Source organism: Zootoca vivipara, chromosome 5 (assembly GCF_965207765.1).
Source record: "Zootoca vivipara chromosome 5, rZooViv2.hap1.1, whole genome shotgun sequence".
Classification (NCBI taxonomy): domain Eukaryota; kingdom Metazoa; phylum Chordata; class Lepidosauria; order Squamata; family Lacertidae; genus Zootoca; species Zootoca vivipara.
Window position 1 is genome coordinate 57,532,178 of NC_142588.1, and position 24,601 is coordinate 57,556,778.

The following is a 24,601-nucleotide window of genomic DNA, read 5'->3' on the forward strand; positions in this document are numbered from 1 at the left end:
ATGTGGAAATTGTTCAGTTTGGTTGTGTATTTTCTAATGATTTGTTGATTATGACTACAGTACTGTACTTTTGTTATGCTGTAGTTATGTATTTTTCATGTTGTAAGCTACCTTGAGCATTGCTTGAACTGCGGAAAGGCAGCATGCAAATAAAATTATGTAAAGGTAAAGAAGGTAAATGATCCCTGGACAGTTAAGTCCAGTTGAAAGCAACTATGGGGTGCGGTGCTCATCTTGCTTTAGGTCGAAGGAGCTGGCGTTTGTCCACAGACAGCTTTCTGGGTCATGTGGCCAGCATGACTAAACCGCTTCTGGCGCACCAGAACTTCTCTGCCCTAAGGAACCATTTACTGGGCTGAAGCTGGTTCAGTATTTATTACGTTCCTCCGAGGAGCGCTAAGTGGTGTAAATCTCCCTGCTTTATTCCTACAACTGTGAGGTAGAATGTGGCAATTAGTTTATGGAGGAGCTTCACCGTTGAGCATGGATCTGAACCTGTGCCACCACCCGGCCTTCTCTGACACTGTACTGGCATTGCAATATACTCCAGTGAGTATAGGAGGAATGCTACAGGCTGCACTGGGGACCCTTCCCTTGTATATGACAGCCCAGTGTTGACGGCAATTGTCCAAGAGTCCACGCCTGTCCATTATATTCCATGTACTACAATAATATTAATATTAGCCCCGTTCATAACCAGTGAATGAGATGCTGCTAAAATACAGAGAACTTATGTGTTTTTAAATAACGAGATCACAGCAAAGGGGCAATAATAAACCTTTTATTAAGGGTCAGGCAGGTAAATGTTAGGCAGAGCGGGAGCAATACGGCTTCAGGGCAGCCCCGCTTTTTATTTTCTTAGCCTGGGTTCGGAAGTGGGAGCGGGGAAAATAACTGACAGCTTCCAGGTCGGTTTCCCGCCATCTCACCAAGAAGCGGACCGTCCCGTTCTCCATCCAGAAGCCATTTACTAAAGCGCTCCGAAGAAAGCAGACCAATCCTAACCTTGGTAGGCGGAGGCACCTAAACGACCGTCCCGCCTCCTTTCAGACAGCCAACCGGAACCCTCTCGCTTCCCCCAACATCTCGCGGCATTATCTATGGGCGAAGCTCAGTTCTCGAACTACAGCCCCCAGGAGCCTCTGCGGAAGCGCCGCATCAGCCAATCGACGCGCATAGCGAAGAGAAATTATCACCGCTGTGGGCAGGACTAGGCGAGACCCAATCAATCGAAAGGGGGGAGGGGATGCTTTGCTGCGGCAGCGGAAGCAACACTCCCGACTGAGCCCCCTCAGCGTCGGCGAAAGAAGCGGCTCCGGAGGCTACTCCGAGAGGCTCCGCCGCCCCCTCGGCTGCAGGTAACTCGGCGGGTGAGGGGAGGGCTCGTTCCGGGAGCGGGGCGCCAGGGAGAGGCGCCGCTCCCTCTGGCCAAGCCCCTGCCGAGAGTAAGTCGGAGCTGGGCGACCGAGTCCTCCTCACTCACGACGACTGCTTGGGGTATTCGCGGCGGGCGCCGCAGCCTTTTTATTCTCGCTGAACATCCGGGTCCCTGGCCCTGCGCGTCTGTTTCACATAGTGATCAGGGAGGGAAGGGAGGCGGGCCCTGGCTACTCCTGATTAGCCATTACCTGTTTTCCCATTGGTAGTCAGGCGTAGCCTGTTTGGGCTTCCCCATTGGTTGGCAGGTTTTGCTGCCTTCTATGCTGGGCTGGCTCGCTATGGGAAAGTGAGGGGTTCCAATTGGCTGCCCGGAGAGGGGGCGGACTTCGCGCATGCTGTAGTGGGCGGAGCTTATGCCGAGAGGAGAGCTCCGCCCAAAGCGAGAGAAAGGGGAGGGGCCTCGGGAGCCGCCCCTGACCGGCGACTGTCCCTTTGACGCCTTGTGCTGCTCGCTGCGGCGTCTCCGCTGCTGAGTGTTGGCTTCTCCCGTCAAGATTCCGCTCTCAACTTGGCCCGATCGCGCCTGTCTCGGAAGCCAAAAGTTGGAAGCGGCGGGTTTGCGGGCGGGTGAGCCGGCCCAGCTGTTGCAAGCGGCGCTGTTATAATCGTATTGATCGTACCGGTAGTGGCCCTTCCACGACCAGCGCAGTTTAGGGTCGGGGGTGCGGGATGGGGTGGGGCGGGGCAATTGGCTTGTTTCCCAGAACAAGGGGGAGAGAGAGCATCCCCGAAGAAGGAGCTGCTCCTGGATTCCCCTAGATCTCGCACTGTGCACGTGCAGTCATTACCCCTGATGACTTCATGTTAGCTGCGTTCTGCTGCCAAGCAAGTAATTGAAATACTGTAGGTGTTGCCTGCAATTGATGTTAAAAGAGGGAGAAAAACACATGAAAGTTGAATTCACGTTTGTATTGCGGTGTCATAAAGTGTGTTTGGAGTTGATGGTGATGTAGAAGTTATGATCGTGAAGGATGTGAAGACTGATTTAGTCTTCCCTAGCTTGCTGCCATCCAGGTGCAATTTGACTTTATCTCCCATCAGTCCTGCTAATTGGCCATTCCAGCTGTCACTGATGGGAGCTGGAGTTCAGAACTGGTTTATGTGATTACTGATGTCAGGATCCAACACCTAACACTCCATTATGCAGCCCAAGATTTGCTTATTCAGGAATAAGTTCTCTGTTCAGTAGGGCTTTCTCTCTTGTAAGTGTGCACAGCAGATGTTTAGCTGTTCAGTGTAGTTGTATTGTTCTGTGTAGTTGTACGCTTCCTCTGGTTTCTGCATGGCTGCTGGTTATTTCGACAGAAGTATATAGTAGTTTGTGTAGAACTTTTGAGTTGTTTGGAAGCCCTCTGCCTGAGATCCTCGAAACTAGACAGTAAAGTAAACAATGCTGGTATAATTAGACCAATGGTCTGGTTTTACATTTATAGTCACTTTCAGTGTTGCTATGTAGCTGGCTCAGCTGTTGCACAGAATTAGCTGAGTCTTTATGATTGCATTGGGGTACCTGTGTGTGACAGCTATGTATACATGTGTAATCTTTCAATATAGATTTAGTATTTAATACCAGCCTCACCTCCTTTGGAACTGCATGAGGATTTCATATTATTCTGGAAACCACAAAGTCCATATCAGAACAGAGGTCTCATTGGCCTCTGCAGAGCCAGTGTTTTCTTTTCTTACAGAAATATCCTACATATGCTTTCTCATAAGTAAATCTCATTCAGTTAAGCAGGGGTTCCTTCCAGGAAAGAGTATAGAGGATTTTAGCCATTTACAAAGTACAAGATAATTACATCTATGATTTCTTTTTATTTTAAGAATTTCTGCCCTGGTCTTTAAACACCATCACTGTATTTGTTTTGTGTAGATGATGGTATGTTTGTTTGATGTTCAGTATATGATTAAAATACCTTGATATAGATGTCTAACTTACACAGGTGTTTGGATAGCAACTGTTACTTGTAGATATTACTAATGTTAATATTGAGTCTTGATTTCATAAGTTAATTATAGCTCTGGGTTTTTTCAGATAGTTGGTAGAGAAGTCCCAACTTCGAAAAGTTGTAACGTTAATACCTCTGTACTGTACACTTTTCTGGGAATAAGATTCATTGAACACAGTGGGACTTATTTCTGAGTAAACATAAGTTGGCACTGTGCCAGGCCTATGTATTGCTACTTTATTATTTGCACATGGTGGTTGTCACTTGAACCTGTGTTACTATTTTTAAATATATTAACACACCAAAATTTGTTTATTAAGTTACTGAACTTGGTTGAACTGTTTGGATTTTGGATTTTAACCAGATGGAGAGCTTGCATGTCATTTGTCAGTAGCTACTCTGTGCATACATATGTAACCTACAGGTAACTTAATTTGCTGGGATTCCTCAGTAACAAGGACTTCAGTAATGTGGACGTATGAATTATTTGTAATTCTGTGTTTTCCATAGGTGGAAATGAGTTCTCAGCAGTTTCCCCGTTCCGGACCACCTCCTACAAGTCTAGGACCAGCTGCTCCTCCGATCTCTACCAGTGGATCTACTGGATTGATAAACCCAACAACTACAGGTAAGGCAACTACAGAATTTGTAGTTGATCTACTAAGGCTTCAGTATACTTTTTTGGAAGTAAGTTCCATAGAAATCAAAGACAGCATTCCTGTGCCTTGCCTGTTTCTAGTCCTGTTTTCTTTCTAAAATTTCATACATTTTTCTATTTAGTGAGTGATGAACCCAGCCGAGAAATGGAAGTTGCTCCCAGAGATCATGTGGTCCCTGGTGGCTCTCTGCAGTCCCGTGAAGAGAAGCAGGAAACAGTGGTAGTCCGGCCATATCCGCAGGTGCAAATGTTGACTCAGCACCATACGGTACAATCTGGTGTGCCAGTTACAGTAGCAGCTCCTCCAGCACATTTAGCTCCAGCAGTGCCACTTTCTTTTTCTGAAGGTCTCATGAAGGTAATGAGAGCACTGTTTTTCAAGTATGGAATAGGGGTATTTAATAGCACTAATTTAATGCCATGGCAAAGTTAGCTCAGGCTAGATTTAAGTTTAAGTGCAACTTTCTCTTCATTTTAGCATGTAGTTGTTTATATATTGCAACTGCCTTTGATTCCCTGGGACAGAGAAGGGTTAATACTGTTATCTGGTGCTTTCTAAAAAAAAAATCTTTTGAAACCTTTACCTTTGAAGGCAGTCTGACAAGGGACTGGACTAGGACATATGGATGTTCATAGTGATGGAGCAAATATGTTTTCTGTTATGCCAGAGGGGTAGGACTTGAACCAATAGGTTGAAATTACAAAGAAATGCTCCCTATTGGTACAAACTGTGCCTCAGAAGGTGGTGGGCCCTCCTTGTTAGATGTTTTAAAGCAGAGGCTGCTAAGCTAACAGTTATGCTATAGCCACTAATTTTCTGCATTAGCAGGGATTCTAAGTGATTTCAAGTCCTTTTCAACTCTGTGAATATATGAAAAGCTCAGTCAAAATATCCTACTGCCCATCTTTTAAACATGCCACTAAATTCTTCCTGAAAAGTGCTGGGCACCCTGGTCATGCCCCCTTACAAGAGCATTCTAATTGTCAGCTGTGCTGGCTGGGGTAATGGAAGTTGTGGTACAAAACATCTGGAGGGTACCAGTTGCTGACGGCTTCTCTTTGCCATGCATGAATAAGAACTGTCGGAGGAGGAAGAGGTTCACAGTACCTAATTGGAAAGAGGCATCTTGTCTCTTGCGTCATCTTCCCCGTACACTGAGGCTGGCAGTGAAATGATAATCATTGGGAATCTTAATCCTAAACAGTTTGGCTTAGAGAAAGTACAGCCCCACAGGTTTTGAGAGTTGACGGTCTCTGTTCTAGGGCAACTAGTAGGGAGTTGCGTAATTTCAAACCCTAGGCCTATTTCTTGTTAAGGGGGAGAGAGCAGGATTACAAAAAGTTTCAAGGAAATTGGTTGATGGGGTATGTCTGTCTGTGTGTTAACTCCCAGTAGCTGTCTCCAAGATTAAAGCTTTTTGTACTAGTTACTTGATCTTAAGAAAGCAATATTTCTGCACGTAGATTCTGCACATATTATTCTCTTCCGAAGAATAATGTGTATAGAGAAATTCAAAATAATTTAATTAAACTGTGGCTACCACTAAGTTTGTTACAGGTTTTCTTTTCGCATCAAGGTAAGATAACTGGTGCATACTTGCGTTGTTCTTATTTGTTCTGTTGCCACAAATTTCTAAGAACCAGTAGTTGTATCTTTATGTTCTTTGCAGCCTCCCCTGAAGCCTACCATCCCTAGCCGCCCTATTGCACCAGCTCCACCCTCTCCTCTCTCCTGCCCCACCAAAGTCCCAGGGCAGGTTACTGTAACAATGGAGAGCAGCATCCCACAGGCCTCTGCTATTCCCGTAGCAACAATCAGTGGACAACAGGTAATCATTTTCTTCTTCTAAAGTAACTTTTTTGTTTGTTGAAAGTCATGGAAAGCAAATGAAGCACTGTGAACCACAAGTACCCACAGCCTTGGTTTGTATCTCCTACCATAATAATTCATATCTAACCTGTACTTTCCAATGGCTTAACTGTAGTGTGGTTGTATATGAAGCATTTCTTGTACATTACATCGAGACAATTTCCCACACACAATCTGTTACTGTCTGCAGGGACATCCCAGCAATGTGCACCATATCATGACAACCAATGTTCAGATGTCAATAATCCGAAGTAGTGCTCCTGGACCACCATTACACATTGGAGCGTCTCACTTACCTCGAGGTACATAATACTTTCTTGGAATGATTGATTATGTAATGAACTTATTCTGGACAATGTGGGCAAGGTTGATGGGAGTTGTAGTCAAGCAACATTTGGAGGACACCATGTTGGCTGCCCCTTGTTTAGAATATGCTGTGGATCACATGCCGTCTACATTCTGGTGTCAACTGCAGTTCAGATGAGCCAGATTCTTTATATACCAATTTATATACAAACTAGTCTAATTCAGCCCGTTAAGAAAACGGGCGCTAGAGGTGCGACGGGGCCGCGGCCTTCCCTCCCTTTCTGCACTCGGCCGCGGGGCGCGCTGGGAACGCAATTAAACAAAGCGCTCTCCCATTGTGTCCCGCGGCTGAGCGCAGAGAGGGAGGGAAGGCCGCGGCCCCGCCGCTCCTCCCACAGGCCAGGTAGGGTTGTCAGGAGGCGGCGCTACAGGGGAACGGGAGGCAGAGGGTTGGGGGGGGGGAGAGAACGCGCGTGCATGTACGTCCCGCCTCTTCGTCCAGTCCCTGTGTCTGTGGGGCACATGCGCATTAGCGCGGACAAAGGGACACAGAATCTGGACGCAGAGACACAGGGACTTTATTATATAGGATTGGCTTCAAGTCCTGTTCAAAAGATTAGGCTCAATTCAATACCCCTGTAAAATAATCTGCAGTTCAAGCCAGCTGGAGAAACCTCATTCATCTGAAGGGAGGAGGGAGCATACAGCTCCACAGCCTATTCTCTCAATGGTTTATGCAGCTGAGGGATATTGCCGATACACAACCCTGGTTGATGTTACCACTTTTTCTTTCTTTTTTGCAAATTGCTTTGTTTAGCCAGCACTACTAATGACACTTTTAATTCTTTGTGTCATGTATAAAGAGTCGCGGCCGCTCTTACACTTTTTGAAAAGGGGACTGTCTTAGGGTTTGTCTCAGTTTTACATGGGATTTTCCTCAGGTGCGGCAGCTGCTGCTGTGATGTCCAGTTCTAAAGTGACAACTGTCCTGAGGCCAGCTTCACAGTTGCCAAATGCAGCGACAGCTCAACCAGCAGTTCAGCACATCATTCATCAACCTATCCAGGCAGGTGACAATTGTGCAGTATTATTGTTGTTGTTGTTTTCAGATTCTTTTGGACTTTTCTTAAGTGGGAAACCACTTACATAGTTAAATGAACTGTAAAATCTGACAACTTGTTCTTGTGACTCAAATTCTTCAGCATTGCAGGCCAAGATTTAAAGAACCTGTAAAGGGAGCAAACTAATAATATTCTCCAAAGAGTGAACTTTAGATTAAATCCCCCAGTTAAGAGCTTTCAATTTTTGTAATGGTTGGTTGGCTTTTAGCTCCTTTTGTGTGCAGTAGTGGCTGGCACAGGTGGGGCTGCATTGCTTTCCTGACTTTCCAGTGCTGCACTTCGCTGCCAGTTACCAAGGGGGATAAGCAAGGCAGCAGGGAGCTCAGTGTGGTGCAAGCACAGTTGTGGAGCCTACCATGCCAAGCTCTGTTTATATGTAAAATAGTTCCTAGTTTGTAAGGTTGCCAACAGTTTTTCTTTATAATTTGTTTACAAAAATAATCTACATATTGCTAAGGGAGAAAAATATGCCTGGCAATCAAATTATCTGACCCTTAGAGAGACTCAGAGGTCCATTTTTTACAAAGTTTTGCTATGTGTGATTTGTTTGCATTTTAGGCAGTGAATTATTATTTTTAATTATTGGTTGAAAGCCCTAATGACATACTTTTTCCTTACCTGCCACAGTCCCGGCCTCCTGTGACAACTTCAAGTACCATCCCTCCTGCTGTAGTAGCAACAGTGTCAGCCACGAGGGCCCAATCACCTGTTATTACGACAACGACAACACATGCCACAGAAGCTACCCTCAGGTAACCACTACACCCATTAACAGTACAATCAGATGTGTTTATTTGGAAGTAAGTCACTCTGTGCTCAGTGGAGCTTACTCCCTAGTAAATGTGTCTTGGGATTGCTTTCTTAAATAAAAAAAATGTATAAACAGTGGTACCTCTGGTTAAGAACTTAATTTGTTCCGGAGGGCCGTTCTTAACCTGAAACTGTTCTTAACCTGAAGCATCACTTTAGCTAATGGGGCCTCCTGCTGTTGCTGCGCCGCTGGAGCACGATTTCTGTTCTCATCCTGAAGCAAAGTTCTTAACCCGAGGTACTATTTCTGGGTTAGCGGAGTCTGTAACCTGTAGCGTTTGTAACCCAAGGTACCACTGTATGGTGATTTAACTGAGGGCCACTTTACACAATATGGCCATCTAATGGGAGCTGCTTCAAACTGCCTCCCTAGGCAGCTGCTCAATGAAAGGAGCCATTCTGTGTGCAGCATCTTGCTATGCAGCTCAACTAAGCACCCTTTCACATGGTGGCCATATAATGTGAAACAGCATTGATTGAACTGTCCAGAAGAAATGCTGTTGGTGCATTAATTCATGTAATGCACAATGAAGAAGCCATTCTAAACTCCATTGTGGTGTCTCTTCATAAAATGAGTCGACGGACTGTTAAGTGCTTTCAGAAAAGGAACCTTAGATTGTGTTTTCCAGCCGGCCAACGTTGTCAATTCAGCAGCACCCACCTTCTGCACCTATCAGTATTCAGCGCCCTGCACAGCCACGGGATACAGCAACCAGAATTACCCTGCCGTCCCATCCAGCCATAGGAACACAGAAACAGCAGCTTCACACCATGGCTCAGGTAAATATTATAAGCATGGTCAGCGCAGTTTTTTCCATGTTGTTGTCTGACTTTTACCATATGGTTTTATAAGGTAGTTGAATGAGGTTTCATGACATGAAACAAAACATTGTTGGTCTGGACAGGGGGAGGGAAACTTCCAACCCACGATCCTCCATTCCTAAGCCTGGAGCTTCTTTCCTTTCGGGAACACAGTCTGCCTCCTTGCTTTCTTTAATCTGCCAAGCAAGTCTAGCCTTCCTTTCCTCTTCTAGGCCACTGCTTTTCTACTTGGTGTTTGATATACCTAGCATCTTTCTTTTGCTCAGTCCTCTGGTGCTGCTGGTGTTGTTGGTTCATGGCATCCTGCTGTGCTGTGGCTGATAGTCTAGCTAGCTTGTGGACTCTCGTGAGCTGGTCACTTGGACCAACAATGGGAGCCCATCTACTCCAGCTCCTCTGTAAAGCATCAGATCGGGGGAAGTGCCATCTCTGTTCCAAGATGCCGAAATATGCCAATCATGGTTTCTTGACAGACAACTTTTTCCCCCCTGCAGAAAACAATATTTAGTACTGGTGCTCCAGTGGCAGCAGCAACTGTGGCCCCTATTTTAGCAACCAATACCATTCCTTCGGCAACTACAGCTGGTGAGTATCTACAGCTCAGCATTTCTTCTGTACAAATACAAAAGCCAGTTACTAGGGTTGAAGTATCCTGCTTTAAAAAAAGCCCTTTATCTCTCATGATTTTAACGTGATTTTGGAGGCTAGGCACACATGGAAAACACTACCCCAGTTACTGCAGGAGCAGCCTAGGGGTGTAGCTGTTCTACAAGGAGCAACAGAAAGTTCCTAGCTTAGAAGTTTCCATATTTTTGTGATGTACATTTTCCGTCAAAGGCACAGACTCTGAAGAATGCTTAATTGCTTGTGCACCTTTCTTCCTTTCAGGTTCTGTATCCCACACTCAAGCACCTACAAGTACAATTGTCACAGTGACTATGCCCTCACACTCCTCCCATGCAACGGCTGTGACCACCTCAAACATCCCCGTCGGTAAGAGAGCATCAGTTCTGAGCTTCATTGTCATTTGATCTATCATTTTATTTTCTGCTGGGGACAGAATGGACTAGGGGTGAGGAAACTTCTTTGATTCCCACAGGACAACTTTGACAGGTGTCTGGTCCCACCTACCTGCTGAAACCCCTTGTGTGGGGTTTCCAAGCTGGAGAATTACAGCACAATGGGTGTTGTCAGCCCTGTGCTTTGCAACCTTCCCTGCACTGCTCCTTTCCACCCATCTTGTTAAAGGTGAAAAGTAGCCTCACTGGGTGGCTTCAAACAGTAGTGCTGGGCAGGAGAAGCAGGTTCCCCTCCTTGAGCAAGCCATGGAGCAAGCTGAATGGAGGTTGGGAGTGCATCTTGCTCCAGCAAAGGAACAACCAGAATCTGCTTCCTAGTATGAATCTACTATAGTTTACTTTGTGAATAACTGGGATGTCTTTTTTTCACTGTATAGCTAAAGTAGTCCCACAGCAAATTACGCACACTTCCCCTCGCATCCAGTCTGATTACACTGCAGAGAGGAGTAATCTCATTCCTATATCGGGGCACCGGGCATCTCCAAACCCAGTTGCCATGGAAGCTAGAAATGATAACAGGTAACTGAATGAATTTACTCACATAGGATAGGTACTTAATCGTCTTGGTTATATTGCATGTATGTTATATGTGAGGACATCTGCAAAAATTTAATGAAATGTGTTTTGATCTCTCAGTTAACTTAAGTACCCAAAGCTAATCCTATGCACACACATATCTGAGAGTAAGCCAAATTGAACTTGGTAAGATTAGTTTCAGAATAGATGTGCATAGGATTGCACCAGCTAAGGCTTTGCCTATTTCTGATGAAAGAAGTGCTTGTGATTTTGGAATGATTTGAACCAATCTGGCTGAAAAGACATCTAGGTAACCAAGCCGCAATTTAAGCTTCCAGTTCTGTGAGTTATGGACAGTGCGCTTCAAATTCTACAGTTTGTTTAAAAGGGTGTGGATTCAGGGAATTGTCAGGTTCATGAGGAGCAAATAATGCTGCATGTCAAATTCGGCTCCTGCATTTCAGGGCAGCTGTACATGAAGAGAAAGGAGCTGCATTGTTAGGAAGTGGAAAGAGTGTCTGGTGTATACATGTTCTCCAAACAGACTACATAGAGACATGAAGTATGTGCAAATGTAGAAACTCTTTCACTTCACTTCTTCTGTTTACTCTTGATTGAATTATACTGTCCAACATTGCCAGGGTATAGAAAGAGGGTTTGAATTTGGAAGCTTTTTGGGTGTCCTTCCATGTAGGTAAATGTGATGGCCCACAAAGAAGCTAGCAAACCAGAACAGTCGATTGCATTGCAACAAAGGTTAATTAACAATCACTGCTACAATTCATTTGAAGGCTACAATTATATTGTTGTGTCTAACATTTAATTTATCTTCATTCCTCTAGACAGTCAGTACCTGTTCAATTCCAGTACTTCTTACCAACATATCCACCGCCTTACCCTTTGGCTGCCCACACTTACACACCAATTACCAGCTCTGTATCCACTATACGCCAATATCCTGGTAAGGAATCTCAAAGTTTGATTTACGGATGAGTTTTAGAGCAGCTACATAAATGAGCTTTCTGCATAAAATTTTCTTTTTTAAGTTCAAAGTGGGGTTCCAAAGTACATTGGGAAAGAAGCAAAGGTTATTTGGCAAATTTAATATTTAAAATAATTTTTTAAAACCTCTCTGCGAAGCTTGCTTGGTCCAGTATACCTGAAGGAGCGTCTCCACCTCCACCGCTCTGAGGCCCAGTGCCAAGGGCCTTCTGGCGGTTCCCTCGCTGCGAGAAGCCAAGTTACGGGGAACCAGGCAGAGGGCCTTCTCGGTAGTGGCACCCGCCCTGTGGAACGTCCTCCCATCAGATGTCAAAGAGAAAAACAACTACCAGACTTTTAGAGGACATCTGAAGGCAGCCCTGTTTAGGGAAGCTTTTAATCTTTAAGAAATTAGTGTATTCTAACATTTCTGTTGGAAGCCGCCCAGAGTGGCTGGGGAAACCCAGCCAGATGGGCGAGGTATGAATAAAAAAATGTTGTTGTTGTTGCTCAAGTCAAGATAATGATGAAGCAGATCAGCAAAGGATGTTAGTCGTTTTGCTAAAGACTTCTGGCTTCGCACCCTCCCCAAATCTGCTAAGGAGAATTGGATGAATCCCCAGAAAAGACTGGGGGGGGGGTGCACAGGGGGCCCAGAAGGAGAGGAAATTCCATTGCACAGCTAGAGGTCTTTGTGCCAACAGAACTACTTTGGTGACTACCCCACATGGTCTGTTTTTTTGACCCCAAACATAGTTGACTGCCAAGGGGAATTTTTAATCTAAATGATTTTGGGAATTCTGCAATTTTTAAGTTTTGGTGATTCGCCGTTCTGAAAAATTGGTGTTTTGTAATTACTCTCAAATTGACTTGTTTGTTTCTTGTGATTTGTTTCGCAATGGCTACTGCTACAAACAAAAATCCTCCTGACAGTCCTCTTCCACACTTCTCTTGGATGTCCTGTTGTTTTTGGAAACGGGTTTGCTGTTAAATCTAAACTGGCAAATTGTGGTTTGGGCAAGCTCTCTAAACCAGGACTGACATTGTGGAATAACTTCTAATAGCTTGGCAGTTGAGGTGAAAGTTTAACTGGCGAGTCTCTGCTTTGTGTTCTCAGCCATTGTATTACATGAGCTCACATGAGGGTTCAGCTGCTCTATTCCAAACTATTGGTGTTTCATCCAGTAATGACCACTTCTAAATTACTTCAGCTAATCAGAAAAGTTGTGATAGCTAGACCCTAGCTGTGAAAGGGCCATATGTTTTCTTTGGAACGGATTCTTTTTCTTAGCATAACCTCAACAGTGGATTGAGGATTATTGTAATTCAGCTTTAGCATTATGAAGCAACTGTTGCTGCTGTATAAACGTAATGCTGGAAGGGCTGGCTTATGAATCTTATTTAATCTGTTGGCATCTTCAGTAGGACCACAGATGTGTGCAGAAACTACAAGTATTTAAATACAAAATCTAACAATGCTGCTTGGCAACACAAGATAATAAATTGGCTGTTTTGTGTGTAATTAAGTCTATTGTTTGGTATTTCCAGTTTCAGCTCAGGCGCCAAATTCTGCCATAGCGGCTCAGACTGGAGTAGGAGTGGCCTCCACAGTTCATCTTAATCCCATGCAGCTGATGACAGTGGATGCATCTCACGCCCGTCATATTCAGGGCATCCAGTCTGCACCAATTGGTGCACAGGGTATACAACCAGCACCCATCAGTGCACAAGGAATACAGTCTGCGCCAATTGGAACCCAAGGGCTACATCCAGCTGCCCCAATTGGCACACAGGGTCTTCAGACTGCACCAATGGGTGCTCAACAGCCACAAACTGAAACCAAGACATCAGGTAACTAGCCAAGAATGCTTGTGTTGCGAGCAAAATTGTCCATAACTATTCCTCTTGGGGTTTTTTAATTAGTCATGCAATTATGGCTACAATACTACTATGAACGCCTGCTTAGAAGTTCTGTTGAGCTTGGTGGGGTTTATGATTAAAAATGCATAGGTTTGGGCTGTCACTAACATGGACACCTGCCATTTCTGTTTCTGCATCAAACACACTGCTAGAGTCACTTAGACATTTTATTTTGTTTGCCAGATACTCTGGTAAGTAAAAAGTATTTGCTGTTCCCTATCTCCTAGCAAAAATATATGATCAAGTTTGTGGGTGGTTTTCTTAAACTGGGCTAATTAGAGTTTTAATCCTGTGTATACATTTTTGAGAGAGCCCCATTGAACACCTTGAGTTAACGTTTGTAGAACTGAGCAGCAGATAGTTTTAAATCAATAAGCCTGATATCCAATTTTGGTTATACTGTTAGTAGATCAATTTAAAAAGATTGACTTAAGTCTATTGAAATAGAAAAAAAATCCTTCAGTAGCACCTTAAAGACCAACTAAGTTTTTATTTTGGTATGAGCTTTCATGTGCATGCACACTTCTTCAGATACACTGTGCATGCACACGAAAGCTCATACCAAAATAAAAACTTAGTTGGTCTTTAAGGTGCTACTGAAAGAATTTTTTTCTATTTTGCTTCAACTCAGACCAACACAGCTACCTACCTGTAATTAAGTCTATTGAGTTCAGTGGTTCTGCTCCAGAGTATGATTTGGATGGCTGTCTCCTTAAATTTGGCATTTGTTGAGCAACCATAGAATGGAACAACATTCCCACTTCTTATTTTAAGAGAAACAGCTTCTGGTTAAATTTCTCTCGCTTTTGTCTGCTACCTCCCTATAACCTTTTTGTTCCTTCCATCAGTGGTCTTGGCAGACGGAGCCACTATTATGGCCAATCCAATCAGCAATACATTCAACACTGCTCCAGCTTCAACTACAGTGGTACAAACCCATAGTCAGAATGCCAGTTCTAGTACACCAGCCCAGGGTTCATCCCCTCGCCCAAGCATTCTCCGGAAGAAGCCCACTACAGATGGGTGAGTAAAATTGCAGTTGCTTTGGTAATGTGCAATCTGCTTGCCACTGTACAAGAAATAGTGTTGTATCTAATAAAACCATCCTGTTGGTGCAAGGATTTGTGCCTGCGCAATGGGATTTCCTTTCCCTCCGCACCCCCCCCCAAATGTCTTCTGTGGGTTCTCCAGTCCTCTGTAGGAGATTTGGGCCAGGTGTGCAGGGATGGGAGAGGGAGAAGTCTCATTGCACAGATGAAGGTCCTTGCACCGACAGTACAATATTGTTTGATACAACCCATAAACTTGTAGCATTCTGTTCATCAATCATCTTACGTATGCTGAGCATTATGACAGAACCAATAAAACATGCGAGAAACCATGGAATATGTATTTATTAGTGAAGACTTACACCCTGCCTTACCTCCAGTACATAGCTCAAAGCAGCTTACAAAAACAGGGGTGTGTGTATTTTTTAAAAAATTCAAAACTAAAAATAAGTTACAGAGAAAACAGAATAACAGATCAGTAAAAGTAGAAGAGTAAAAACACTTCAACACAGGGACCAGGCAATTTCTTAAAACTAGCCACTGTAGGGGGCAACTGTATTTCTTCAGGAAGTAATTTTCATAGTCTGGAGTGAGTGGTGCAGGAAGCCTAGGTGTGGGACCCTAAGCAGGTCCTCAGTGCTGACTTCAAGGCAGAAGTTGGACAGCATAGGGAGAGCTGTTCTTTTAGATAACTAGGTACCAGGTCGTTTAGGGCTTTATATGCTAACTAGCTGGCCCTGCCACGCGTTGCTGTGGCTAATCCCTGTGACTATCACCACCCTGTGTCGATCCATGACGTATCCCGTCCCCCCCCCATCCCCCGGCTTTTCCCTGTGATTCCCCCCAACCTGTCCCGTCCCATGACGTATCACGCTCCCTCTTCCCCCCACCCCCGGCTCTTCCCTGTGACTGGTCCCACTGTGTCCTGACCTATCCCCTCCCCTCCTCTCCCCTCCAACCCCCACCCAGGCGAGTCAGTACCTCCATTCAGCCTAGTCTGTAAAGGCTTCGGCCTAGTATGTAAACGGCAGCCGAGGTGCTGTTGAGAGGGAAGGTTCTATAGGTGTAGCTACCAGTGTAGCTGGTACCAGTGTAGCTGACGCTAGAGGGCGCCGGTTTGCAACCTGGTTCTTTTCCCAGCATGCACTTTTGGCTGAGTGGTGCATTCTGGAACAGGGTTTTTTTGGGGTTTCACTTGGCGGAGGTGTGGCATCTGTCTTTGAAAACCTTATAAGAACCTTCGGACATTCGCTTTGGACGTTGTGTTCAAATTTGAACAGAATCGGTGAAGCAGTTTCGGAGAAAAGTGGATAGTAACCCACATGCCCAGTTTACATTTTTATATATATAGATAGCAGAACTTTGAATCAGGCCCAGTAACTCACAGGCAGCCAGTGCAGAGCCTTAGGAATTAGTGTTACATGGTCCATGCTGTCCAGCACCATTCTGTACCAGCTGTAGTTTCGGAACCACCTACAAGGAAAGAGCTCGGTCACCTGTGTTTGGTCAAACCCGCTTTACATCTTAAGTAATCTATGCTCTAGCCATCTTCCGACATGTTTCATTGCCCAAAGCCTCGTGAGAAACCAGGACTGGAGAGGGCCCCTAGGTGCAATTGTGTCAGTGGTCTATATCATCTTCTTTTCCACAGCAAGACTAGGGTCTTTACAGGAGAGGCAGCTGTTCTGTTTGGAAAATTTCCCAGTGAATTCAGGAATCTTTTGGATTCCATTAATCTGCTGGAGTGAACAATTCTAATCAGCCCCCCAGCTGGAGCCTATATAGGATAAATACAGCAGAAGAGACTAATAGTACACTGTTTTTAAATTAAGCACCCTTGGCAACTATTGTAATAGTTTTGCTTTTCAGAAACTACTATATTCATGGATATTTTGCAGGTTGGCGGTTAGAAAAAGCCTCATCCCTCCGCAGCCATCTGAGGTATCTGGCACTCGAGTGGAAAGCTCTATGAGGAGTGCATCTGGATCGCCAAGACCAGCTGGGTAAGATCTCATAATAAAAAGATATGTAAAGCATTCAAAGTATTGTAATTCTAACTTGGCAAAAAATGGTGAAAGAGATGTTGGCTGTTCTTACCCATTGCAAAATAATAAGCTCTGTGGAGACAGCTGGTGCATACTTACTTCTGGGTAAACGGGAGTTCAGTGAAATATTCAGTGATGATCACTGAGCTGTGCAAGCAGATTAGGACTTGGGGAACATAAAATAGGGAGCTATTTTAAGAGTTTTGAATTACTTTTTCTCAGATCACTACAATATGCACATACTGGCCATGTTCAGATATAAGCCTGTCCATAGCCATAGTTAGGCAAGATAGTCTTGCCAATGAGCCATATGATGGTGCCTACAGTTTTAGCACTCCTTGTTTTTTTCTCCCCTTTGAGTGGGAAAACAAACCACAGAGCAGGTGGCTTAGTGCAGTGTTTCCCAACCTTGTGCCTCCAGCTGTTTTCAGACTACAATTCCCATCATTCCTGACCACTGGTCTTGCTAGCTAGGGATGATGGGAGTTGTAGTCCAAAAACAGCTGGAGGCACAAGGTTGGGAAACACTGGCTTAGTGGATCAGACAAAAATCTGTTGTCCAAAATGGGGTCCAGTGTACTGGGGGTCATCTGTGCTAAAATGTATTCTTAGCTTGATAGTTTTTAGCATGTAAATTTGACTGGCTTACTGTCAAATTCTGTCCAAACCAGCACTCCTGGTTCCTTTCTGCATTTGAAAAAACATGACCAGGAAGCCAATGTTCTTGGTATCCTGAATGTGATTTCTTTGGGAGAAATAAATCAACGGTTCTGATTCAGGCATAATGCTAAAACCTCTTTCGTTTGGACCTCATTTTTTGATATAGCACTGGAACCCTAAGATGTTTTTACATGGTATTGTCAAGATTCTGAAGAAACGGCATTAAACTTGGTAACTTTATTTCACAATTTCTGGTGGGCTTGTACTACTTAGATTCTGGAAACCCAGACTTCCATCTACTTATGTGATGTCACCATATTGTAAGATATGTTTCTAGAAAACTGCAAAAAACAACAACACCAGAACAAAATTAATCTTTCAGAGGCTCTGCATTTCTATACAGTTATGGTAGTAGGATCTTGAATAAGTGAACCTGCTAACTTTTTCCTTTTTTGTTTTTTGTTTCATTTAGTGCCAAGCCAAAACCAGAAATCCATGTATCTATGGCCACTCCAGTGACTGTATCTGTGGAGGCAGTATCCATTCAGAGCAATGAACAACCTCCAATTGCAGTCCCCACTTCCCAGCAGCCACCAGCTGCCATTCCAACCATCATCACAGCAGCTAGTCCACCTTCGCAGCCCACAGCTGCCCTGTCAACCATTCCAGGAACTGTTCCTGCTGCTGCACCGACTTCAACCACAATTGTGGCAGCTCCTCCACCTCCACCAGCCATGGGTGGCGTCCTCTCTACAGTATTGGGCCCCGTTGTACCAGAGATAAAAATAAAAGAGGAAGTGGAACCCATGGATATAATGCGCCCAGTCTCAGGTAGATTTCTGCTTAAGCAATCACAAATGAGCTGCTCAAAGTAGGTACAAAAGTCCCACACCATCTCCTGCAGAGTGGCAGATAATAATTAGAATGTTAGCTGCTTCATTTTAAATTATATTTTTATTTTAGTTGAGAGTTTATTAAGAGCAGGACCGTAGCTAGCATGTCACTGAAAGCTCCAAGAGTTGCATAGTTAAAATGGCAGGTGGAAATAAAAGAATACAGTAGTACCTCTGGTTATGAACTTAATTCGTTCCAGAGGTCTGTTCTTAAGCTGAAGCCATTCTTATCTTGAGTTGCGCTTTCGCTAATGGGGATCCTGTTGTGCACGCGCCTGTGGTGCGCAATTTCTGTTCGCATCCTGGGGCAAAGTTTGCAACCAGGAGCAGCTACTTCCAGGTTAGCAGAGTTCGTAATCAGAAGCATTTGTAACCAGAGGTACCACTGTACACTTGCTATTAAAGTTTCTGGAGAGATCAAACATTAGTGGTTAATTCTGCTCTGTAGTAAACACTAAGAGGACAGTTGTGCAGCCTTAGTGAGAAGTCTCTGTTCAAGGCTTTTACTCTTAAATTCAATTTGTTAAGGAATTTCTTGTAAGTTACTTTTGCTGTAGTAGTTTGCAAACACAAACTGCCAATCGATTGCGCTAAGGGTGCCTTGCAGCTTTATTGGGAACTGAAAGAGCCCAAACGCTGTCGCTGTCATAGTAACCATAATCCCAGGAAAAAAATAGATCAGGGAGGATTGAAACAAAAGACCGTTTGCTTAGCTCTGCTCACTCTTATTCATGACATAAGGCCAAACCATTCAAAAGAAAATCAGGAGAAAAGTATATATATATATATATATATAAAAGCTCTAAGATCCTTGAGAGGAGGGACTCCAGGGAAACATAATGTTCTCCTCTTACAAAGGCACTGCACTGGCAGTTAGCATCTGGTCTCTAGCATTACAGTCTTTTGAAGACAAGGGTATGGGATCTAGAGCTGCCTTTGTTTTACCTGTCAGTCTGTTAAAACATGTCCCTTCCTGTCTTCTCTTTCAGCAGTTCCTCCATTGACTACAAATACTGTCTCCCCGTCTCTTACACTGCTGGCCAACAACCTTTCAGTGCCCTCTAGTGACTTGCCACCTGGTGCCTCTCCAAGGAAAAAACCACGAAAGCAGCAGCACATAATCTCTACAGAGGAAGGGGATATGATGGAGACTAATAGCACTGATGATGAGAAATCCACTACCAAAAGCTTGCTGGTAAAAGCAGAGAAGCGCAAGTCACCTCCAAAAGAATATATAGGTGAATGGAAATAAATAAATAATTGGTTGGTTGTCATCTTCTCCAAGTAATACCCATCCACCCAAAATGTAAGGTTGCCACTAGAAAAGGAATTTGAGCTAAAAATGATCAACTTTGGGTCTGTCCGCCCCCTGCAAAGATCAGTTTTTCATGGCAGATTATTATTGGGGGGGGGGTCCTGTTGGAGCTGAATTAATCTCTAATTCAAAGTATGCTGCCCCTATCGTGGGATCACATTTTCTTTCCTAGCTCAAAATGCAAGCACCTTAAAGAGGTTTTAGTTATTTTTCTCAATCTTGCTTTAGATGAAGAAGGTGTGAGGTATGTGCCTGTACGCCCTCGGCCACCCATAACACTGCTTCGCCACTATCGCAACCCATGGAAAGCTGCCTATCATCACTTTCAGCGGTATAGTGATGTCAGAGTGAAAGGTATGTCTTCCTGTCATTACATTTTGCATGGGTCAGTGAACAGATGTGTTACAATATTAGACAGGTCTACTTGCAAACATTTAACCTCTGATATAGGATGTGCAGCGAATTGCCTAGAAACATATCCACCATCTAAAGCCACTGTAATATTTGTACTGCAGAGGCAATATTAATACACATCAGTTTTCCTATTGTTACTGAGGTTTAGTTATACATAAGGTAATAGAGAACCTCAGCTGACAGGAAATAGTCCCTGTATAGTTGTTTGCTCTCACTCTCTGTGTCTGACTAGCAAAATGAATTATGCAAGAAAAGTGGGTGCAAGGAGATTTGCTTACTTTGCATTATGTATTTATTGAATACAAATACTCAAAGCAAGCCCCACTCCACCCCTGTTGAGATCACAAAATTTGGCTGTTGCATTATTGCACATCTGACCCTGGATCCCTGTTCCTGCATTCAGGTTTCACATACCAGGTACACAAATGACTGCTGCAGTAAACTTAGTATTTTTGTAGGTCAAGGAATAAGGTACATTTCACCTTTTAAAACCTCATTATTTGCTTGTGTCTTATATTTGACACTTGTTCTAGAAGAGAAGAAGGCTATGCTGCAAGAGATCGCTAATCAGAAAGGTGTCTCCTGCCGTGCGCAGGGGTGGAAGGTCCACCTTTGCGCAGCACAGCTATTACAGTTGGTAAGTGGGGGAAATGGGATAGTTTCATATAAAATAAGGAAGAAATTCCTCCAAGAAAAGCCTTAGCCCAGCAAGCTTTCTGAAAGGTGATACAAAACTATATCATATATATACAAATATATCATTTATATTATTTTTAAAAATTACCATCAGATTGATAAGACTATTGGAATTGGATTCCCTTCAAGATTGAGGGATACGTTGTAGGTTGCAATTGAATATATGTATATCAGGTATGAATGGAAGGTTTGATCCAGGCATAAGAACTGATGCATTTTATACAGATGCTCAAAACTGGCAAATCCCTCCCTCTGGTGCACAGATCTGAAGAAGTGTCTGGGATTCTGCTGCAGACTTGAGGAGGCAGCACTTTTCCACATCCCTGGATGCTTCTATTTCAGGTGGGGGTGATGTAGGTGCTTTGTATTCTAGCACCAAGCTCCCAAGGCCATGAGGAGTACTATGGAAATGTGACATTACATTGTGTATGTAATTTAGGAGTACTGGGGCCACTGATGGCGTGTGAAATGAGGTTTTGATCTATGTATAAGAGGACTTAGAACCTCAAAGCATATATTTCACAGGCATCGGATGACAGTTACTTATACATAGGGAGTTACTGTTGTACTGCATTGTAAGAAGCATAGACTAGGACCCATGTTTCCTCATTCTGAAGTGGGACAGCCCTGCTTCATTTTGAAGCCTATTTCAGAGAGCATCCCATTGCAGTTGCAATAAAGACATTGTAACCTTAAGAAGAGGAGCACTGTTCTGTCAGCAGTGAAAAATAGTACTGAATCTTTTGAAAGCAGTTGTATGAGCAGATGGGATTTTTATAGCTTATGTAGCCCTTGATATGAAACTGTGTGAAAATGTTAGGTGTCCTTGCCAAATTCTAATATTTTATAGACCAACCTGGAGCACGATGTGTATGAACGGCTCACCTCCCTACAAGAAGGGATCATTCCCAAGAAAAAGGCAGCAACTGATGATGATTTGCATCGAATAAATGAACTGATACAGGTAAAGGCTTATTGTTCATTCCTTCAGTTTGGTGATTTGCAATTGGTATTTTTTCTTAATTTAAATGGTGGGACATGCTTTTTTAAATGTGAAACAAAGAACTGTTAAAAGAGGGAAGTAGAAAATGAAGCAGACTAAACAAACCCACAGTATTTTAGTATAGCCACTCAAAATAGTAACCTATTAAAAAACAACACATATGGTTATTTTTTTTAAAAAATGAATAATTTGGGATGTATTTAAACACTACAACAAATAGAAAATGGATATTCACAGGTTCCATGGTTTTGTGCTTGTTCAAAGCCTGAGCATAATATATAATAATTTCTAAAAGTGAGGGGACACAGACACACCGGGCGGGGGGAGAAACAGAGAGAGAGAAAAGAACTAGTCCATTAGTCTCAAAAAATTGTTCTTCAAACACTGGTGGAAGGCCAGTGCATTGACACACTGAATTACTCCTTTAGGAAGAGCATGCATCCAGAGTATATAACTTCGTAATAAAGAGTAGATACATGCATAGTTTTATACACTTACATTTTATCTTTTTAATCAGGGAAGAATATGCATTGATCTGTTTCTATTGGACTGCTTTGGACATTATTTTAAACTGTGATTTAGCGTTGTGTACATAAACCTTTGGCTTCTGCACTTCCATCCTCTTTGCAGCAGCCATAAGGAAGATACCCATTTTTAATTAACAGCAGTTTAGTATTCCATTCAAACTCTAAATTATGGTTAATATTAATTTTGGTTAGGGAAACAAGCCATCTTAATCAACCATGGTTTGAAATTGGCTTGTTTCCCTAAACTATAATTAAAAGTTATCGTTGATCCAGGTTTGGACATGACTCTCTTCCTTGCCACCATGCAAGAAGTGGAAAGGGGAGGGGGAGAGCACACAAGCCTCATTCAAGCAACACTAAGTTCAGCATTGCGTCCAAATGAGGTTGCTTTCGCCTTGAAAGTTCACCATTATTACTATGTGTCTTGAAATGCAAAATGTCTCTCACATAATACATTTGATGTAGTTGATGGATTTCTGTATTTTAATATTTTGTTGGAAGCTGCCCAGAGTGGCTGGGGGAGCCCGGCCAGATGGGCGGGGTATAAATAATGAATGTCTATTGTTATTATTATTGTTGTCAAAACAAAAATAAAAAAATCCTTTCAGTAGCACCTTAGAGACCAACTAAGTTTGTCATAGGTATGAGCTTTCGTGTGCATGCACACTGTATCTGAAGAAGTGTGCATGCACACGAAAGCTCATACCTATGACAAACCTAGTTGGTCTCTAAGGTGCTACTGAAAGGATTTTTTTAATTTTTGTTTTAACTACATCAGACCAACACGGCTACCTACCTGTAACTGGTACATTTGATGTAGAGAGTCTAATTTCTTAGATTATTATTAGCAGAAAGTGGAAACATACTTGTTCATCTGTTCTTAAACGGCTGTTTGTTTTAAAATTCTTTAGGTCATATACTATCTGACATTTCAATGTGGTTGTTTAAAGATTACTTGTGTGCCTATGAGGCATTCAGCAGCTTAATATCAGTCCTGTGTTGTGTTTCAGGGGAATATGCAGAGATGTAAGCTCGTAATGGATCAAATAAATGAAGCTCGAGAATCCATGCTAAAGGTCTTGGATCACAAAGAGCGTGTTCTGAAGCTTCTCAATAAGAATGGAACTGTCAAGAAAGTATCCAAATTGAAGAGAAAAGAAAAAGTCTAGAGCCAGAGGTATAAAGACTCTGGAAACAAAGGTTGTACAGAACAGTGTTAAGGCTCTTTTAATTGGGGGTTTGTTTTAGAGAGCTACATCTGAGTAAGAAGGACGATGGATGGATACGTTGGAGCCCAATGACCTTAAGGGATGATTATTGATCTATCAAAGGAGCAAAGATTTTTCTCAGGCTTGTCCCTGTTTAAACTCTTCACAGTCACATTTTGTTTAGCCCTCTTGATGTGCCAGTGCCTATTAATTGGAACCATTGATGCAAACGTGATAGACAGTCCCTGTCCTTCCATCCTACAGTTTTAGAGATAACTTCACAGGTTTGTACAATGGATTCTGCAGCAGACCTCAAGAACCATCTATCTTGAAACTGTTTGGACATGACTCTACTTCCATGTAGCCAACTCAGTTTTTTGCTCCTTAAGATCTTGCAGTGGCTAGAGCAGCCTTCATAAACCCAGTGCCACTTGCACTGGTGGTTCTGCTACATTTAGAATCTTAAATGGTTCTGAAGTCTCTAGCTGTCTATTTTTTAAAAAATACATTTCAAAGTGATTTGTAGTGTTGTTGAGTGTGTGCGTGTGCCCATGTTGGTGCTCTGGGATATTGTTTTCAAAGTACTCTCATACAGCACAGTACTTCCTGTAGCTGGTGTGATGCTCTTCATTGTGTTACATACAATTTGTGCTATATGACATCCTGGAAACATGAATAAAGGATTTGGAGGATTTTGTATAACAGGTGCATCTAATTCTGTGCCACAGATCCCAGCAAAGAAAAGCCAGATAAGAACTATAGGGAAGTAACTGCTTTCCTTCAGGACATTTAAAAAAAACACAGATTGGTAATATGGACAACAGTTACACTTTTAGCAATCTAGGTTAAACATATTTTCATCCACATTTGGTATTTCTGTAATAAGCTGCTATCAGTTCTCTTAGTACCATAATTATATAGGACATAACACTGGCAAAATCCAGCACATACAGATTCCATTCAGTGGGAGGGGCCACTGCCAGCAAAAGGAAAACAACCGCAGTGGGAGGAGTGCAAACACACACACACACACACATCCATAGCAATTCCACTTGGAGCAGCCAGTCTAGATGCAGCTCCCAGCATGTACAGTATCACCCACCATGCATGCTGCTGGCCAGGCACCCAATAGAGCACCCACCCATACTAGGGCAGAATGAGATGAGCTACCATTAGCAGAGGCCAGTGAGTCTGAGCGGGCCTGCTAGTGCAAAGGTAAGGCATGCGGGAGGGGGGGGGTGTCACTCAAGTGTAGATTGCCCCTTGACTACAAGCTCATCAACTTCTTCAATTTCCCTAGAAGCCCATATCCAAATAGT

At 43.3% G+C, this 24,601-nt stretch overlaps 1 protein-coding gene across 5 annotated transcripts; it reads left to right on the top strand.

Moving 5' to 3' along the window:
• The first annotated feature begins 1,125 nt into the window (after positions 1-1,125).
• SAP130 (Sin3A associated protein 130) lies at positions 1,126-23,984 on the top strand. Of its 5 annotated transcripts, none has more exons than XM_035132714.3 (21): positions 1,126-1,358; positions 3,900-4,017; positions 4,170-4,405; positions 5,718-5,876; positions 6,108-6,219; positions 7,165-7,289; positions 7,972-8,096; positions 8,784-8,934; positions 9,471-9,561; positions 9,865-9,969; positions 10,433-10,574; positions 11,414-11,532; positions 13,101-13,403; positions 14,321-14,495; positions 16,420-16,524; positions 17,699-18,057; positions 19,109-19,357; positions 19,663-19,788; positions 20,382-20,485; positions 21,395-21,508; positions 23,085-23,984. In XM_035132714.3, the coding sequence occupies exons 2-21, from the start codon at positions 3,906-3,908 to the stop codon at positions 23,241-23,243; spliced, it is 3,171 nt and encodes a 1,056-aa protein (XP_034988605.1). In that variant the 5' UTR covers positions 1,126-1,358; positions 3,900-3,905; the 3' UTR covers positions 23,244-23,984. The 5 variants fall into 5 exon arrangements, with proteins under 5 accessions (XP_034988605.1, XP_060130642.1, XP_034988607.1 ...); XM_035132716.3 differs by having other exon boundaries at positions 1,158-1,358; positions 20,385-20,485; XM_035132715.3 differs by having other exon boundaries at positions 1,227-1,358; positions 19,112-19,357.
• The last annotated feature ends 617 nt before the right edge of the window (positions 23,985-24,601 follow it).

Coding starts and splice junctions, on each gene's coding strand:
- SAP130 (XM_035132714.3), top strand. CDS start 3,906: ATGAGTTCTCAGCAGTTTCCCCGTTCCGGACCACCTCCTACAAGTCTA. Junction 7,290..7,971: donor TCATTCATCAACCTATCCAG/GCAGGTGACAAT, acceptor TACCTGCCACAG/TCCCGGCCTCCTGTGACAAC. Junction 20,486..21,394: donor CAGCACAGCTATTACAGTTG/GTAAGTGGGGGA, acceptor AATATTTTATAG/ACCAACCTGGAGCACGATGT.